General features: G+C 37.2%; 1 protein-coding gene and 1 long non-coding RNA gene across 3 annotated transcripts in view; one reads left to right on the top strand and one right to left on the bottom strand.

Moving 5' to 3' along the window:
* Positions 1–1,739: 1,739 nt before the first annotated feature.
* LOC111271340 (uncharacterized) overlaps positions 1,740–20,618 on the bottom strand; it is a 29,211-nt gene continuing 10,332 nt past the window's right edge. Inside the window, exon 3 of the long non-coding RNA XR_002686811.1 lies at positions 1,740–2,040. This is a non-coding gene — a long non-coding RNA (uncharacterized LOC111271340). The remainder of the gene's footprint in view (positions 2,041–20,618) is intronic.
* LOC111271339 (pyroglutamyl-peptidase 1) lies at positions 12,771–19,493 on the top strand. 2 transcript variants are annotated; one of them, XM_022852073.2, is made up of 4 exons: positions 12,771–12,958; positions 16,575–16,765; positions 17,156–17,348; positions 18,825–19,493. In XM_022852073.2, exons 2-4 carry the CDS (start codon positions 16,664–16,666, stop codon positions 19,169–19,171), a joined length of 642 nt encoding a protein of 213 aa, XP_022707808.1. In that variant the 5' UTR covers positions 12,771–12,958; positions 16,575–16,663; the 3' UTR covers positions 19,172–19,493. The 2 variants fall into 2 exon arrangements, with proteins under 2 accessions (XP_022707808.1, XP_086829014.1); XM_086972888.1 differs by lacking the exon at positions 12,771–12,958 and having other exon boundaries at positions 16,682–16,797.

Consider the following 20,618-nt stretch of genomic DNA (forward strand, 5'->3'; position numbering starts at 1 on the left):
TAGCACCACTGCCGACAGCCGTTGGTAATACAGAACAGACCAACACAAACACCTCAGCAAATGTCGTATAATAAATATATGTAAATAAAAAGTATGTATAATTAATTAAATTTTCCGTAAAGCTAAAAAAAATATGGCAAGTTTCTGTTATACCAATTAGATACCAATTAAATGATGAAAGACTGCCTAAAGAGCTAGACAGAAACAATTCAGCCTCATTCAGTACAAGCCTTTCAAAAGAAAATATAGGATAATACGGTTGACTTTGATGATTTCATTTGGTATTACTGGGAAGTGTCGTACTTCTAAAGGAGCTTAAATCTCGCAATAATTACATTGTTCAGTGCTATAATCGGATTACTGATGCCATGGCACGACTGGAAACCACGCACACCACCATATAGAAGACCGCCTAAGAATTCTGAATCGTGCAAAATCTCGTGTTACTGTTTACGAATCAGAAAGCGGATCACTTAAGAACAAGCTTCACGTTCGACGTCAAACAACAGCCTAGCAGTACATTAGAAGGCGCACGTGTCATCGTTCTGATCGATGGTCATCAGGAAGCATAAAAAACCATGCAATTCCTTCGTACAACCGAAACGAGAATGACTGTTTGAGATGCGACAAGGTCAGGTATAACATAGGCATACGCTACCGAGACAATCCAAACAGATGGAATGAATGGCTGTTTGCTTCAGATCATTTTCAAATCTCATCGACTTTGGCTGCTTACAGTATGTAATACAATTCCTATTCGGTGAAAATGGTTTGCGTCGCGAGCTACGCGTAACAGCACGACGATATTATGCACACTGACTCCTGAGTTAGAAAAATGGGTATAGTAAAAAATTTCTACAATAGACTGCAACGAGAATGAATTTACGAGCGTTTAAAGGCGGAGTGAGATGGCAGAGCTTCGACAGGACGCCACGATGTACATTCGCATGTACGAGCTTGCATGACTGTTCCTGACGACGACGTGCAACGAGTGTGCAACCAGAAACTGTGATTCAATTTACTGAAGGATCAAACAGATTTATTCGAAGGAACGTTTCAAGGAAAAACCTGCCAAAATTAAAGAAAAGCTCTTTGATAAAACATTACATGAAAAACTCCCCAACGTTATTTCCTATTTGGCAACCAAAGAATATCAGCAAAAAGGATTACGTTCCATATTTTGCTATAGGTGGATAACACGCTAAACCTCGACAAAAAAACTAGCACACATTTGGTTTACACGGAAATCCCGGAGCTCCGTAGACTAGTATCAAAGCATAGGACCTATGGCCTGTATCATGCAGATAATTGGCCCTCCTTTGCAATGCTCGAAGAAGTACCCGAAGCCATACGCTAGAGGTATATTGTGTGGCGAAGACGTATATCCCACATGAAAGTGGCCTTCTCTGGAGATGGGAAATTTTATAGGTTGTAAATAGTGCCAACAGCATGTGGATTATGAAATTACGTCACAATTGGTCATCCAGTATAATTCCAGACCTACATTGCCATTTCAACGTCAAAATACGCTCATCGGTCGAATAAATTAAGCATATTGTGAAATATATACGGAAAATGACAAAACGATTCTACAGTATTTAAGGTTTTTTGCAATTACGATAAATCCACAAAGACTTTGCTGTGCGCCGATGCACCTAAATTCTATATTTAAGCCAATAACGAACAGACTTCTCCACTAATTATAAAAAAAAAACAGTCTTTCTTATTTGTACAGCGAATCTACGTTGGAAAATTTTATTTGAGGCTCTATATCGTTCCACTTGCAAAAATGCATGAAGAAATCCTTTTCGCTACATTCAGGAGAAACTTGTACGCAAAAAGAAGTACTTCTCGAAAGTAGCTGCCGGCAGAAGACGATGCGAGATCTTGAGCAGACGCAGATGTCTCGAGATTCAAGAGTTATTTGTAACTAAGCTAATTAATTAAGCTAAGGTTAAAACTATCATTATAAGAATTTGTTGTCGAAGAAGATGTCGACATGATTCCTCTTCCATCGCAAGCATCCATCACCTTTAAACACTAACACCAGAAAAACGGAACTGTGTATCTTAGGTTGTGGAAAAAGTATTAGCCGTTTTAAGCCAATATTAAAACAAATATTTTATATATATATATATATGTTAAAACAATATTACTGAACTGAGTATGCGCTACTTTGACCGATGACCTTTTGCTATTTTCTGGCAACACCATAAATGCATCACTGTTGAACATCTGTGGTTGTTAGACGACCTTTACATCCCCCATTGAAATCAAATTAACATCTGTCTAATCGGAAGGTCTGATTGTGCAAGGTCTGAGCTACACGGCGGATGCATTTATTTCTTTTAGTTTCCGCTGTATAACTAAGCGTCTATGTCGTTTGACATTGTCATGGTGAAACACGGTGCCTTTTTCCGTTCATCGACGCCATCGAAAAGTACATTTTTTAGGATTAGCAAAAAAATTCCAACGACGTCATAGATCATTTACAAGGACCTTAGCTATGCGTCATATGTCCTTAAAGCCAGATAGCTTCTCCATAAGGACGATATAATCGATCGATCGACTTGACCTTTTGCTCCACAGTTGTTTCCACAGGTTATCTTCGTGATTTATGGTTTATTTAGGTTATGACGCAATTTGTTCTGTTGAAGCAAGAATAAGCCACAGAATTGACTACTAGCTTGTTATTGATGTAGAGGATGTGCCTACTCTACAGCAATAGAACAAATTTCCTAGACAATGTTTGTTTTAATCGCGGCGTCTAGTTAAGGACACGCCATTTGACTTTATTCCTTCCAAAAAGTCGAACGCATCACCGAAGAACTATATACGCATCCTCTACAAACTGGTACTATTACCTTGTATGGCCAAATCGTCTAAAAAAGAGCCAGCAAGATGTCGCACCAGTTTCAGACGATGATCTTTTATCATTTTTCTGATAACACTATACTTTAATCAAAGTAAAACGTCTTCCATTTTTCGGCAAGGGATTGTGACAAGTAATTTGTGCATTCTTAAATGAACATCGTTAAGAGAGTCTTGTAGAGACCAGAACAGATGATGCAAGGTTGTCATTAAATTTTCCCATCTAAGTTCTCCTAGTTTTTGCCGAATAGCTAAAATGTATGTGGTCTAGATTTTTTCCAATAGCTTGTTGTAAGCGTGTTTCTTGGCTATACGGTAGCAACTCATCTCATATGCAATTCCTTTCCAATCTCACAGCATCGTATTTTTTGGCGCTAGTCTGGCTTTCATTACAGATTGCAAAGCAAATTTTCTTTTTGTTTTTTTTTTTGTTTGCACATTACTATCGTACGTAATTTTCTTCTTCGTCACTCGCGGTCAATCCCTTTAGGAATAGCTCGATTTCATAGAGTTCCGCAGAGGGAAATAAGATCTGGTAAATTATTTTTGGGCCAATTTAAGTGGCACCCGAGAATCGAATTTTTTTTTGGCTTGAAACTGTGAAGTGTCAGATGTTTAGTTCCTTAACGATATCACGACCATCTACGTGTCAGTCTTGATCAACTTTAGCAGCAGTTTAATAAAGCTTTTCCGAAGAACGTTTTTGGTATCGAAGTTTCTATGATGAAAACAATAGAATAATTTTTTAGGCAATTTTATCGGATGACGGACCTTGGTAATAAAGAGCATAAATTTATTAAGCATTGGGTTTGAGCGGCATTTGTGGCTTACTGCAATGATTTCATTATGCTAAGTCTGATTAAAGACGTTCTAACAACCCAAGGACATCCACTATTGCCGAATCTTAGCAATTAACATACCAATTCAACCCGGTGTGGCACTTGAGATTCATTTAGATAGAAAACGGATCGATATTTTTTTACTTGAAACAATATGTCTTCATTTTATAGAATATGTGAAAAATTTCTAGGTTTTGATGATGTCATATGTGTGTGTAATAAAAACAAAAATTCAAAACTGCAGACCTACCTTGTATGCCAAAACTCATTGTGAGAGATGAATCGCCCGTGATTAGATGAAAGGGCTTTGATGTTTTTGGACGTAATACATGCAGTGAAGATAATATTTAGGTGTTATCTTAAGTAATGATGACCAGCCTTGTTACAAGCTTCGGAAACCTAGGTTGTGCATGAGGATGATATGTTAAGACGATTTCCGTCAACCGGTACCAGTATTTAAATGAGGTAATAATACGAATCTTAAAGATGCCGGTATAAAAGATCATATGTACGAAAAATGTGTGACTTGACTATCAACATATGATTAAGAGAAGTTGAAGCCGAATATTCCCAGCTTCTATTAGACACCGGTGAAGAGATATATGCAAACATTGATATTACACCGCAAAAAACATAGTGTTAAAAAAGAGAGATTCAAGTGGCCAAGGTATCGACCTAATCTACTCGGAACATTATTCAAAAGTCACGTGGACACCTTTTTCAAGAAATGCATATTGGTTCTTGTTAACCGATCGGTTCGAAACATAAATAATGTTGGCATTACATTTTTCGGCGGTCAATAACCGTCGAGAGGTTCGCAGAAACTTATACCGAAAATTGCTTGTTCTTTAAGATTAACAAAATCATCGTTAAATCATTTGATTTGAAGGGTAAATTTAAATTTTTCATCTTTTCGTGATTTAACCATAAAGTGGTGATGAACACGCAATCTCTTCACTATTCATTCCAGAATTACATTGATAGCAAGATCTTTTACAGTACGTCCTACTGTTTCCGCGGCCGAAAGCAGCTGGCATCTTCCGCTACAATCAACACAGGACGGCACAAAAGCTAGCTGCCCTTCGATACTGCGCGTACCGCATCATGACTTCCGCGTTTAATTTAATCTTTGCACGAGACGATTGCTTTAGCGGTACTAGGTGAACTGTTTGGGAGGCTGTTTTGAAGATAGAATCAGAAAACATTTTCTATTGTACAATTGGACCAACCAACACATTCTACGGCTACTACATATTGAGGCCTCACGTATGCAGTAGACGATGACGATACGATTTCGGGAAACATTATATCCTCTCACTTTCTTTGATAAGCTATCGACGATACATGGCTAAATCACGCCACGACGCCATGACGTGCATTCGCACCTACGGCAACGCGTCTCTCTTCCTCATTTTGACTTGTAACACGTAGTAAAATTGTTTGGAGTCGCACTCACACAAGAACTTAACTAAGTCTGAGCGATTATTGGCTTTTTTTCAGCTAAAGAAGAAAATAGTCACACGGCACCACATGCATGCAAGTCCGTTATCGCAAACTTGGTACCCAAGGGGTATCCGAAGTGGGAGCTCCTGCGTGTACACATTTTCCGTTGGCTTGATGAGCGCACCAAGCCCTAGCCATACATGTATGACACAGTTCTTCACGCTGAGATATACGATCCGGAAACAGACAGTGGTCTTTACAGGTTAGTGTTTAACCCCCAAAGCACACGGGAGGTTCTGCACAGTGACATTACTGCGCATGCAAGATGCCCTGTGCACAGAAGTATTCCCTACGCTTTGTACCAATCGCGCACTTCATGTCGACAGTGTATATTTAACGTATAAAGCGCACTCATTAGGGATGGACGGCCTTATCGGCCGCAAATAGGACGACCACGAAGCGAATTCTTTAAATACCTCAGAGTGCTGTACAATGCCTCTCGTTTAAGGACATTCAGCTGCCACTTAAATGTTGAGACATGTTCTTCGGCCAAGTCGATTAAGTACATCACCAAGCATGCGCTCAAAGGAAGGGGCAAAATCATCTTTAATGTAGACAAAATCGATCAATGCCTCAATGGATACATTGGCTTTTGGTAGGCAACCGCTACAAATCATTAGTTTCCCCATTCATGACCGTCGTTTGTTTATTGAACGCCTACATTTTTTGCCTAAAGGGCGGCAGCTGTTCTTCTATGTAAGATTCGGTAGGCGACAAGTTGTTCACCTTGACCGACAAATATTTCATGTCCGCTTATCTGCACGATGAATTCGCCAAATCTACATTAGTTACACGTGGGTAAAGATATGCATGTCCTATCCTATAGCAATCAAGCGTTCTCGGCTGATTATATAGCAGCTATACCCCTATTTGCACCTCCTACTCTATCACGCTCATGGGCTAATCCGAAATCATCATCAACCATGGACGCTTCTTCAGAGATTAGTTTACGATGATACCTGCGAGTGCCCATATACAGGTCAAGGCAAAATTACCTTCGGCGCTGCACTTGGCGGTACAGAGAAGGCTTTTCCAACCAACTTGAGCTGGTGTGAACACATGCCGACCAAAAGTAGGCCATCCCGTTGCATCGTCCGATATTGCGGCTACATTAGGGGCCGGCAGCCGCGGTGCTTAGTTTCAATTAAAAAATTCCGATTTAAGTTCACGAGGTCTCTCTGGGCAACATAGTGAAGAACCCATAGTGCTGACCGCTCTTGCTTACAAGTGCTTATTATTTAATGAGTGTCTTAGAGGAGAGGATTTAAAGATCATCGATCATTCGTGCTGTGATATATGCTTGACTGATGCTTCTTTCTGCTAAATCTTAACCTGCTAGTTCCGAAAGCTCTTACAAGTGGTGCAGCAAGGCGCTGATGACGACATTGAGCATATCTGAATCAAATCATTGTATGATTGGAAGCACGTTTATATACACAAGTTGAAGGTCAGTACGCGATTCGCTACCTTTGACACTACATATTCCGATCTCCTACTCAAAACCAGTCTACACAAGCATTTCAAAAATTCCAAAGGCATAATTACGCTGCCCAAGTAAGTTGATGTTCAATGCGATCTATTGTAAACATATCGACCACAATTACCAGTTCACCTCATCTGAGACATCGCAGTATGTACTGGCAGGCTCCTTAAGACACTCGCCAGGTACCACGCGTTGCGTCAAGCTACGAACAAGGCCAGTCTTGGGCAATCCGACCGTTCACTTAATACTTTGTGCTTGAAGAAGGTTTCACTCACCATCGTTATGCACATCTAGACCTTTGAATTTTGCAACGTAACCAGATTAGTCGGCAACGCTTATATTGTCACGTCGTTGTATTGTGTTGCCGCGGAAATCGCCAAAGGCACATTTCAAGATCGAATAGTGCTGCTATTTTTTGAGGATGTGGACATTCCCCTCAGCCGATGGCAGTTTTACAATTCTATTTCGTTATAATAATTCACAAGGCCCAAGCTCAAATATTCAGCGACGTCGTACACTCGCTTGAAAAATATCGGACCAATCACTTTCAATTTACTGTCAGCCTGAAGATAGTGGAAGTTAAATGTGACATTATGTGGCAGTGAACTCCGAAAAAAAAATTATTTTTTAAACGGAGTTATAATACATGTTAGTTGTAAAACCGAAGGAACTAATCTGGTGAAAATATTGCTTTTTTGGGCGTCTTTCTCGACGCCATTCAATAGATCTAGACGAATTAAGTGAAAATGCGACACATCTTTTTAATTACAAATAAAAGAAAGTAAAAACTGAATATAGAAATTGTTCACCTATGTAACACTGGGTGAAAAAATTTTACACATAGATCTATATAGGGGAGACTTGTTGCTAGCAATCGAAAGCTGAATTAAAATATAATTTATGTTACTATACCAAGTCTCAGCTTTCAGATCGAAACTTAAGAAGTGAAGCCTTCGAATGGTACTCTATATAAAAGGGGTGTTCTTTTTTGCTATCAGTCTCTGAAAACTGAATCGAAATGCTATATATATCCCGATACATGAGGTAGCAAATTTCGGTGCAAAAAAAGTCACAAATCTGAGTGGTTATATTTTTTTATTTCAATAACAACGCAATAATAAAGCCACTTGTAAGGGCATTTGAAAAAATATCCACTGAAAAGTCAGGCCAAATGCGAATTTATTCATATTTGAACAAACCCATAAAATAACTGTCGAAGACTAACAAGCTAGGTGGGCAAGGTATTTATAACGGGATAAGGGTCAATGTACACAATAGTTTATATTAGGTTGGGTGTAACATTAATGGGTTAACATTAGCTAAATCAATCAACCTGGCAGACCTGTTTGATATACTGCTAAAACCCTGGGTTCTTCTGTTAGCTTGTCTGTCCGACCCTACTTACAGTGTTCAAATTAGGCTGATTTTGTTCAGGTTACTAAAGTTCTAACCGAAAAAAGCTGCGCGTAAGGCAAGGCCGACTGGATTAATCATTTTTCTCCCGTACAATTGCAATATGAATTTGGAAAACCTTACTCTGTTTTAGCAGTTTTTCAATCACCGTGGAGAATTTGTAAAAATGTTTATATCGGGAGGTTATTATTTCAAGCTGTATAAAATGGGTGTAAAATTCGACTTCGTCAAACGATTTTTTCTAAATAGCCCATTTTCGATCAAATGGTTCGCAGTGGATGAAACATGAACCATTTCTGTTCATTTTCCTCGAGTGTGCGACTACTTTTCCAAAAAAAATTTTTATTTTCCCTTGGAAAATGAAATTTAAGCTCAACGCTTATCTGGTTACGTTACGAAGTTGTTGACGAATACCGAACCATCTTAACATATCCGGGATATACTTTTCGATTCGGTAAATTATGTTTAAAGTTAATTAGGTATATCAATTTCTTTGGCGATTTGGTTGACAACCGTTGAGAATTTGTGATACGCTTAAGCTAAGAAGTTGTTTTTTTTTTTGCTTATGGAGGGTCATTTTTATTGTTTTACTTTTTTCGATTTAACGATGAAATTGTCATATCTTTCTATATAGCCACAATTAATGAACTATTAATCTTCGCATGTTCGCCTTATTTGTCTGTGCGATTACTTCTTTTCCAAGAAATAGTTTCTTTCTCCTATAAAATTACGTAATGCTAATCTTGTTTTTCCTATATAATTATTACAGCTGATGTCCCACAATAAACTGGATTTTCGATTTTTGCCCTTTGTAGGCAGTTTTTCCGCAGGAATTTCTAATATCTGCCGATAAGAAAACCGTACAGGTTGAACTAGGTTATGTTTTGGTAATATTTCTGTCAAAAATGCTTTTTTTGACAAAATGGCAATTGAGTATCTACATGGAGGCCTATGTTAGGTGGCGTTTCTGATACCCGTCGAAAGCCCTCGACGAAGTGAATTTAAATGCAATATATACGGTTCTTCACCCAAATGATACTTTTCAATTAAAAGATGCCATTGGAAAACTAAAAGTTTAGCGTGGTATTCTATGTAAGGGGATTTTTTTCGTTATTAATCGACAGATCTTAACAAGGTGAGTAAAATTACAATACGTATGCCCAAAAAGGGGTATTTCCATCAATGAGATAAAAATCTGTTCAGGGAAAATTTCAAACAGCTCTTTGAACAAACTTTCCTTTAAGTGTCAATTGGAAGGTTATTACGTGAAGATTTTTTATGAAACACATTTTCTCAAAATACCCTATGAGAGATTTTTTACATACAATACGAAATATCAAAAAGATTTTTTTATGTAGCGTACCATTTAATTGGCACAATTAAAATTAACAAATCTATAAATAATAACAAAATGCAATGAATCCTCTTAAAGCTGGAAGTAGTATTTCAGCGTGGAAAGAGTCAAAAACCTAATATGGTGGCCATTTGGCGAATGTGCCGCTGGAATGAAGATATTTTACATGAAGGCCTACATAAGGAACGTATATACACAAATTTCTATTTTCAAGTCGCATTCTAATAAGGTAACAATTCGACATTTTGTTTTGTGTACGGTGGCTTTTCTTGACAGCTAGGCATCGATGAGTTGAATAGAACTGTAATAGATCTTCCTATTGCGAAGGTGGATATTTTTGAATTGGAATAGCGAAAATTCTAAGGGTCGAATCAGTCTACTCTGATGCATCAATGAAATGGACATGCGGTTGTATTTTTTGACCGAATTTCTAATTCACATTAGTTGAAACGTTGAAGCGGTGAAAATCCCTCTAAAAAGATCCTATAATTAATCGTTGGAATTTTGTTTTTAGGAAAAATGTCAAAATATATATATAAATATTTGTTATAACGAAAAATTATAAAATCCCAGAGCTTTTGTAATGTCCTAAAAACTTTTGCGTCTCTACGCAACACTGTATATAACTATTACCCAAAAAATTTAAAAAAAAATAATATTCGCTTTCATAATTCTCAGAAAGGTATTAATACACCAAAAGAAACATATCAGTCAAATATATATATACTGACTTGTCGAAAAGAGTATTGATCGCTAGAAAACAAATTTGAAGCAATATTTTTTAAATTTCAAAATAATATCATTAAGCTGAGTGTACGCTATTTTAACCAATAGCTTTCTGCAATTTTTCCAGTAACATAATGATCCCATCATTGTAGAACTTCTGCAGTTTTTACGCGAAGGGAGACTTAAGATGATTTCTGCATACGCCTGATGAAACCAAATTAACACCGTTAAGAGAGTGCAAAGGCCGAAGCAGACGATGGTCTGGTAGTACAATATATGGGTTTTACGGTGGATGTATTAAAATTTTCCATTCACGTTTAACTTTCGGCGGGTAGTAACGATGTATTTAGTCTAGAAGACGGCGTCTTTTCTATTTGCCTGTCCCGGTCAATTTTTCCCAATAACGTCTTGTATTTCGTCAGTTGTTGATAATAGACGTCCGGGTGAATTGTTTTCTAGGCAACAGACACTTATAATGGTTCCCCTCTAATCCGACCAAATACATAGCATCCTTTCCGTTGTCGTCAGCGTAAGTTTTGTCACACACTGTGGAGCACATCTTTTTGTTTGCACATTATAGTCGCCTGTGGTCCACTTTCATACTCACGATCAACCGCTTTAGAAATGATTCAGTTCATTTCATTAATAATTTTATCAAACCTTTCCGTAGTTTATCGACCACTACGAGGAGCACTTTTCACATAACAATTTCAAAAACGAAAGTGACAAAACCGACTTCGAGCCGTTTCCTCCGATAACGCACCTTAATCATAAACAGCCCAGATTTTTACTAGTGCCTTTATCGTGATAACATTCTAAAAGATACTAAATTTTTGAAGAAATTTAGCTAATTGTTGAGGCGATCTGCCTAAAATCTGAATGAAGACATTCCAAAAATGCCGCCACGTCTACTTCCGAATTTCAGCTTACCACGAGATACCACGCCCATCCCACGCGATTCATATTACTTTAAGTAGGTCACTTCAAAGCTGTTTACCTAAAAAGAGCCTATATTATTTCAACACCCCAATATACGTTTTTCTAGAATATGCAACTACTTATTTTAAAGAACACGTGATTTTTGGGTGACATCCAGGAATTAAGTCGATCTTCATTTGATACAGTATAGTTAATTGTTTCTTAGAAAAAAAAATAAACGAAAAACATTAAGGAGCAGAATCAACAGATTAGCGGTTTATATATGTAGAAGCGTTGAATAAAAATTAGCTGAGGATACAGCAACGAGCCAAATCCAAAGAAGCTTCATAATCAGAATGTAGAGTCACACCAAAAGATAACACATCACGAATATAGCAAATCTAAGTTGGTTAAGCCTTTTGGCAAACCCATTGGGACAGACTGCTGAAATAATTACGGAGATGTAGCCGGTTAGATGGAGCGAAATTACTGCAATGAAACAATTGCCAATATACGATAGTAAAGGCTAAGCTAGATAACCAATCAGATTACTTAAATTTATCAATACCAAAAGAGCAAAGAGGTGTAGGTCCGTACAATCATCACAAAAACTGAACTGAAATATTCATCGACTAAGTGAATCCAAACCTATAATTTCATGTATTTAATAAATAACGTTTCTCTAGTATTATTGCCAATCGCTATTTACACCAGGTCCATAATTTAGGCTAATAGGGCCTGCGTCGTCTCAACTGAGCACTATACGTTCATAACAGTGATACACTAAATTCACAAGACCACCGTAGTGGGGCGCTGTAGTATCGGGGTCTGAATCATGCGCCATCCCCCCCCCCCCCCGCGCTTGCAGCACCGTGTTAATTATTGCTGTGTCAATTAATTAATTTCATTGAATTAGTCCGAAAGCAGATGCTATGCGACAAGTCGATCAGAGACGAGAGTGCTAAATGGAGAATGGAGTGAAATTGTGCGAGCAATAATAGCAAATGGCGATCATAATAACAATAGCCATACAAAGGATAACACTAGCCACTCAGCATTCCATATCGACATTAGATAAATCTGCGCTCTAAGTCAACTACCGAAACAAATCATGCGTTGAGCTACTTGTTACTGTTGACTAATATGAATCCTCGTTTATCGGTGAAATGTACGTATCACATGTATATACATTATATAGATTTTTTTAAAACTAAGCTGATAGACGTTCGTTAGGAACAACAACATTGGTCCGTTGCTTAGATTCACATATTCCAAGTTTTCCCCTGTTCTCCTAAATGTGGGTCGTTAGCATGTGCACGTTTTTCGTTTTTTCTGATTTCTTTTGGACTTGGAAAATTTCGAAATACTTCATAGGACCCAATGAACAAAGCTTCACTTTTGAATAAAAGGCCTAATGTTTTGATGCGATAAGAAAGTTGCTGACTCCAAAATGTGTGACACATTAACAAAGGGCCATCCACTAATATTTCAATTATTTAGTAACTTTGTCATAATTTTTTTTCGCTTGCTATAAAGCCTACCTCAAAACAGTAAGACGAAACGGAACTCCTAAGACAAAAGCGCCGGGTCTCGCGCGCCCGCCTTGTCGAGTATACTAAACATGCATCCATGCATACGATGCATTCATTTGTTCAGGTATCTTAAAGCGCTACCACCCCCTTCTTCTTCACCTGAAGCAGCTGAGCCGCTCTAGTGCGGTTATAATTAAGGAAAGTAATAACTAGTGTTTTCTCCGTGGCTTATGGAAATGCCAACGTGATTTATGTTTCTAAGACTAATACACCTATTTGTAAATTTGTGGCTGACTAATGGATTTTTGGACAGTTCTGCGTGAGTGCCTTTTTTACTGTACGAGGAAGTGAAAACACATTCATTTGTATTTGAAACTTTATGGAAATCGATTAATTGGTGGTAGCATTTGCGTTTTACCGTGCACTCCACGCGTCGAGTCTAGTCTTCTCAGAGCTGAACGGTGGCAACAAACAACTATGACCTTTATTCGTTATTTTGCCCTACAATAATTAAGATTAATGGCCAGTATAGTGAATCAATATGGGTAACTAAAGCGCACGTTTCGTACAAGCAGTGCTCTGGAAGCCTTTTTACCAATAGTTATTGAAAATTTCATGCACAGTCGATTATTGCCTAATCGATAAGAAATAGGTCGAGATATTAGCACATACACCATAAATAATGACAACAATCCATTGTTAACAGGTTATTTTAAATAAAATTGAATGGCTATTTCTGGAATCAGTGTAATGAACACGAACATTTATTTATTTGGAAACCATTTTTCAGGGAAATGTAATTCATTAAGAAATGCTTAAGTTATTTGAAAAACGATTCCAGATTTATCAACAAAATGCAGCTTCTATGCAAAGCGAAAATCAAAACTTTTTAGATTAGTCAAGAGAAAAGTAAATCCGTATAGATTTATGAAAAATAGTACACGTTTTGAGGACATTTTATGATTAAGGTATCCTGAGTACTACCTGAAAGATAATTATACGAAAACAGCTATTCGAATCAGCACTTTGTCTTGCTGGACCATTGCTCCAACCACTCGACGGCTTTAACAGGCCATACTTAGCGTAGCTCGATCTGAAAACATAGACTAGATTTCCACCAGCTGTACAATCGTTTATGCACACAGCTTATCATTGATATTAAGCATTACTAGAGTACTGAAGCATTCTTTCACAATATCAGCAATACAATCGTATATGTACAGGAAGGCCCGAAGACAAAATTCGGGCCTGCCTTATACTTTGCTTCTTGGATTGTACATAAATCACGAGAAATGTAGAATGAAATGCTGTGTGCTAAAAGTGTCGCTGATGGTTGTGTTTATGCTGTCTAGATTTCACTCTTGTGGGTTGCATTTCAATTTGGGCCCTAAACTGCTAACCAGTCATTTTAAAAATACGCTTCGATTATTTTTCAGCTGTACTTATTCCATCGATCTACAGCAGTACATCGAAAGAGCTTTTATCTGCTGAGATAACTTTTTCGTACGGCTAATAATATATCTGATATACGAGTCTTGGCTACTTTGTAACAATTTGACCACCCTCAAGATGTATTTGTTTCAACTTTCTTCACCTCCTTGATCTCAGAATTTTTGTTGAAGGAAGGTATCAGATTTGTTATACTTCGAAAATATTAACTGAACACGCACTTCTCAAGCTCTGTAAATTGTCTTTAGGAAAGGCTTTTTTTTTTTTATAAAGCATTATAAATAACTGACAGAGTTCCCCTAAACATTATGTTGTAATGTGTTCTAGTTTATGACATCAGGTGCCTTTCTTTACAGTACTTGAAAACTTTAGAAGCTAAAATAATAAATCATAAAATGATTTGTATATCATTTACTTCTAGACATGATTCAAAAAGTGCATCAGTGGTTTCTAAGAACATGCCGTAATTACATCTAACAGCTTTAGAAATTCCCGCGCTACATATAACACTGTGAAATTAAGCCTTTCTAATGTTGACTTAGCCAGTTTGTTTGACGTACGATTATTGTAGAAACAAGGTCTCTTTGTGAATTTAAGAAATAGAATTATTGCGGATCTAATTTTCTCTTACTTACCTAGGCTTCTTATCATATGATATCAAGTTAGTTAATTCAAAACAGACGCACATCTAGACCTCACGAGCCGCTGTATTCTTAATGTTACAATAACTACTTTTCCTATGCCTTACAATACGAGTAAATAGAAAGCCAAAAAATGCCAATTCAATATCGATTTGGAACTTCAGTGGTTTGAGGCTGAACGCGAGACTCTTTTTGCATAAGCTTCGCAACTTCTTCAAAAAGCTAGACACGGGTTAACTTGCCAAGAATAATAAAGCAAAGACACCCGCATATTATAATCACATTTTCTAAAGGAACGTTCTTTCTAATAGGCCGGGCTAATAAAATTTAAATGCAGTCGGTTAGGCTAAAATTGACATTTTTTTTTTGTATAACGAGTAAAAATGTGTACTTATTATGTAATAGTTTCGTTTGCCCTATGTCACTGGTTTTGCCATCAATGTTACCAGTAGATTCAGAAACGAATCAAACCATACTATATTGAATACAGTTTTCACACAGTAATTTCAGATACATACATAAAGGTGTTTTGAGATAAGAATATCGTAATTGAAATCCATTGGGGTCTCTGTAAAGCATAGAGCTATTTTACCATGGACTGTTTTAAAAGTGGGCGATGAGCACGTACTTAAACTCTAATTGTGGGTACGACATAAATCTTTTCTTAATGATTAAAGCACGAAAAAAAAAGACAAAAATAGACGCACCTACTAAAAAAGTGTTCTGAACTTTTCTGAAATGTGTGTTTCTTTATTTGTTTTTATTCGTCAAGTCTAAATTTGTAAGAGGTGAGACAACTACGCGAATAATCTAACAACAATGGAATGCTTCGTTTTTATTTTTTTATTATTTATAATTTTATTAATGATGTTAAATTTTGTATGTCCGCTTGCAACGATATCAGGAAACACCGAATATGGCGTATGCTTGTAACACTCAGATATCGTAAACCCATGATAAAAGAGTCATCCGCTCCCAAGCTAATTCGATCCTATCTCATAGTACGTGGATGTCATCACAGATGATTAGAACGATACCTACGATTTTTACTAGCTCGACAGTGTAAAAATGGTTTCAATTTAGGGGATCTGTGGTTTCCGGAATCGGATAATTCACAGCGGTCACGGGAAATCAGTCATGCAGGAAAGGCCTGTATCTGCTCAGCGTTAACCTAAATCAAGTAAAGCGTGAGAGCCGCTTGTTGAGCCGTCCATCTCATGGCAAAGCATGTATTTCTAGCTTTCGTGTATTTACTAAATGGCTTTTTGTTATCATGAATAAACTGGGATGCGTTTTATTAGTTTAATTGTAAATGTTACCATTTTGTCTACTACGATTAACTTGTAGCAAAATGACACCTTCGTTATGACTGTATTTAGTATGGCAGCAACCTTTAGTACTGCAATGAATAGTGTACTAAGTATACGTATATGAACTGCCGTCCTATATACATATTTTAAATTGAATAAAGCTAGACAAAGAATACAAGAATGTTATTTTACAGAAATCTCAGTCGATCAGAAAGATCAGCTGAATGTTCCGGCTTTGAACGAACATTTGAAATCTGTTTCATTTCTCAGCTATAATTTTATAGCACATCCTTGGATTGCACAATGTATCCAATTATCAGAGGGTGGTTCTGTTTTACTGATTATAAAAGTGAGCACTGCCACTGTCTTCTTGTTTTAATGTAAATGATTTTTGAAGGTTGATACGGGATGTCATCCGTATGATCTTTTTTTGAGTTGATGCCTGTTCATTGTGACAGAAATATTTCCTTCGTTGAAGTTTCAATTAATTCATTAGTCCTAACAGTACTGATATTTTTATTAACTGTCCGACCAGTGGGCGCAATGACAGGCTAATACCGCGCTTTTTGGAGTGAAAAATTGCGTCGTATCGGTTCTCCATCGAGTTTTTTATGCCAATTCTAAATGGCTCCCACGAGTGGATCATGCGCTTCTCGGGATTCTCCGATCGTTCTTCTCACCGGTTACGATCTTTTCAGGACTTACTCCACAAACTCATCGAAAGAAGTGAGAACGCCGGGCCCAATATACTTTCTCAAGTAATTCAGCAACTAAGATTAAGTCAGATAGAAATAACTCCTTGAATTCACATAAATTGTGCAGTATCTATTCAAGTATATAGAATAGTTCATTAACACACTTGAATCTGTAGAAAAAGCACTTTAAATGGAAAGAATGTCTCTGCAATTTTATAGGTAGCGTGTCCAACAAGTTTGTTAAGAATACTAAGCCTTAAACTGTAGTTGGCTGAGGTGGAACGCTATAATTCGCGCTAGAGAATTTTGTTCCTTGGGGAGTTGATGGCAGAAATGATGGAAATCGGCTACAAACAATTTGAGCTTCAAATGGATAGTACACTAAAAGTTCTCTTTTTTGTTGTTGTTTCGCAATAAACAGGTGGTTGAACAGTTGGGTAAAATTGGTATCGATAACATAGATCTTCGTACGGAGATATTTCCCGTTGAATATGCGGAAGTAAAAAGAAGATCGCAGGAACTCTTTGAAGAGCACCACCCTCTTCTCACTATTCATTGTGGGATGCATTCCCAGGCACGTGCCGTCGTGCTTGAACAGGAGGCACGAAACTCAGGTAAAGTTCAAAACAAGTCCAGCTTAATAGATACCACATTTTTCTCATCCATACGTCTTCTTAATAAGAGTAATATCAATATTATAAAACGGTCGCAATCTGAGAAGGCATGTACCCCTTACACTTTAGGTACAAGAAATACAGTGCGTACTAATTTACTCTGCACGCTGAGTTATTGAATTCGTACATGTCTATGACGGGTTTCTTATCTTTCTGTATTAATAAATAGCAGCAGGTTGCAAAGGTGTAAAGGGCAGTTCTCTTGTCTGCAACGCCCAGTTAATTTAGTCACATAAGTCTAACTTACCGTTTTGCTATTTTTGGGGAAATTGCCAAATATATACGAACTCGTATATATATATGAGCCCTCTTGCATATTAAGTTCTATCAAGCCAGATGTAAAGATATGGCTTTATGTATAAAGATCTTGGACGGTTGACATAATTTTGAACTTTAATCTCTTGTGCTTGCTATGATGGATCTGTTTTTTCCAGAAATAGCTAGTACAAAGAATAGCGGACGGCGACATTGCCGATACCACAAATAGGCCGCTAGTCGAAACAATGGACTTCATGTTTTTGTGAAGAAGCCCGTCCTCACCTACGTTTATTTTTCCTTAAGCCTATTTTTATAATGCTTATGTTGCGGATATTCTCGTTAAAGGTTTATTGATCGCATCAAGAAGAATCAGCAAATGTATGCAGCTCAACAAATTTAAATTAATTTAAAAATATTTTACATAAAAACTCTTTGTTTGCCCGGGCTAATCTCAAAATCGCTAACAAATTTGCTTATTTTTATAGTTTGCCTTGATCTGATTGGAAGTCTGATTAGAAGATAGAGAATGTATAGCTGATGTTCAAAAAAATCATTATCGTGTTTAAAAATTAATTTATTTTAAATTCGAAATTAGACTCACATGCAAGAAGTTTGTGCTGGGGACCAGTCACAACCAAGCCAAAGTTAATGGCAGTACTGAGCGTCACACCCGGAGCATTTCTTCGTGCAAGATAGCGGCAAATGCGCGCTCTCAAACGTTTGATATCTTAATTATCCGGAATGTAGATGAAGGTGTAATCTGCACTTTAACGTTGTTAAATTTCAATATCATAATTGCATTGACAGCTACTGAGTTTTCGGGAAATATTACATTAAAGATCCATTATAAATAGGTGTCACCAATATTATAAAATAATACTATATTGATCATAGTATATTCATTGGCTCCTAGTCTATGAATACTAAAAATTTCTAGGTATTATAAAATAATTGCGGTTCATAATATTGCATTGAACAGTAACCATCATACAGAGAATTTCTCTGTTCTTAATTTATTATGCCATATGCTGATTATCCATTTTATTAGCTTTCTTCATGATACTGGTCCGTACAAATAGATAATTAATGCCAATTGGTGTAACTCTGAGATCTAATTATGTGTACAGTACCATTTTCTGTTGTGGTTTTTCTCTTCAGGGTATGACGCAGCCGATGTGCAAGGTCGGCTTCCAGAACGTAATTGCTGTGTAAGCTGCCCAGCACCAGAATTTCTTTCAACGGGCTTAAATCTCGAAGCGATAGTATCCCAGGTGTGCAAAAGCATCTCTGTGCCAGTGCACATTTCGAGAGATGCTGGCAACTACCTTTGCGAGTTCATCTACTACTGTTCTCTGTCTCGTTGTCGTCGTACGCTATTTGTGCATCTTCCGATAATTTCGAGCGAATTTACCTTGGAGTGCCTTGTAGATGCCCTGAAAAAGATTGTTATTTTTGCCGTGGCTCAGTGCAGCCGACAAAGTGAAAATAGTCAACAAACCCCATAATGCGCGTTTTTATGGTAGGAACCATACCAGTAAAAATAAATCGTCACATCCGCCATAAGTTGTTGTTGTCAAAAGTTTATAGTATAAAATTAGAAGTCTCTATCACCTGAGCCTCTCAAAGGGTTTTACTTACAAATTACGAAAAATTAAGGTTCAATTTGCTAAAGAACATTGAAAAGTATCAAATGAAAAGTCAAACACATGATCGTCAAGTAGCGCTTACACATTTACACTAATTATGCTTATTCATTCGAAAGAGTCTTCGAAGAGTTAAAGAGGATCTAAATAAATTGTGCTACCGCCCTTGCTGAATGAAAAATAATCCGCTTAGTACTTCTTTTCGGACAACTACTAAGCGCCTAAAATAATTATCTATAATGTAATTTATTTCTTATGTTTCTTCATTTAGCGGTTTCGAACGTTAGACTTTTTTCAGTGTCTTACGTACACTATCAGGTCACTTGGATAGTACATCTAGATTTTTGGTTAATCGCTATGTGTATCGGATATTTTTTATATCCACAATTTGAAAAACCGACCCCACTAATTGGGACCAGTTTTCATTGTAGGGCTTGACCCAAAGTAAAAATTCTGTCATGAAAATCAAGATCTCATTAGACTCATTTTTACCTTTGAAACCTAAGAGGACTATTCTAAAAACTTTACTAATAACCACAAGCCGGGAACGCTGCGAAGTTAGTCATGACTAAGTTTAATTATCTATAAAAGCACTGCTAGTATGCATCTTCGGCAACTACGATTTGTGAAAATTCTATTAATTAGCCTTTATTACTCGAATTTCTAAAGGTAGTTATAAACTATAAAAGACGAATTGTTTATAAGTACTCCTCGGAAGGAACTCAGCTGTTTTTACTCTATTTGTAGCATTTGTATGCAATGATTTGTTGCAATAGAGTACTACCAATCAGCACTCAAAGTAGTCGCTTCTAATTAGGTTTTATTACTGTTGTGATTAGGTTTAATACTATTGTCGCTGTATAAATGTGTCCGTACCGCTAAAACTAACCATTGCAGCAATCGAGATGAAAATACGCAAAAAAAGGGAAGATAATCTTTTCGACTTGTTTGGCTCAAAAAATAAATAAAGAGGAATCGCAGAGGGAAAGTAAATGGCAAGTGAACAGGCCAGCAGGAGAGGTGCGAACTTATTGTTTGTAATCAAGCCGAATAGGACGTTGTTTAATGACGACACAAGCATAGTCGCGAATGTGACCCCGATCTGATAATTTGCTGGCGCATACCACTCTCTTCAACTAGTCTGTAGTACTAATTAATGATCGTCCGATCTGGTACCAGTGAAATTAACAAAGTATGAACGAGAACCGAGCAGCTAGGCCCTTCAGGAATTTTTGTGTAAGGACAGATTAAATAATCAGAAGGAGCAGTAAGTAAGCAGAGCTGAAACTGTGCAAGCAAATACAGATTA

Source organism: Varroa jacobsoni, unplaced genomic scaffold, assembly GCF_002532875.2.
Source record: "Varroa jacobsoni isolate VJ856 unplaced genomic scaffold, vjacob_1.0 contig00549, whole genome shotgun sequence".
NCBI classification, from domain to species: Eukaryota; Metazoa; Arthropoda; class Arachnida; order Mesostigmata; family Varroidae; genus Varroa; species Varroa jacobsoni.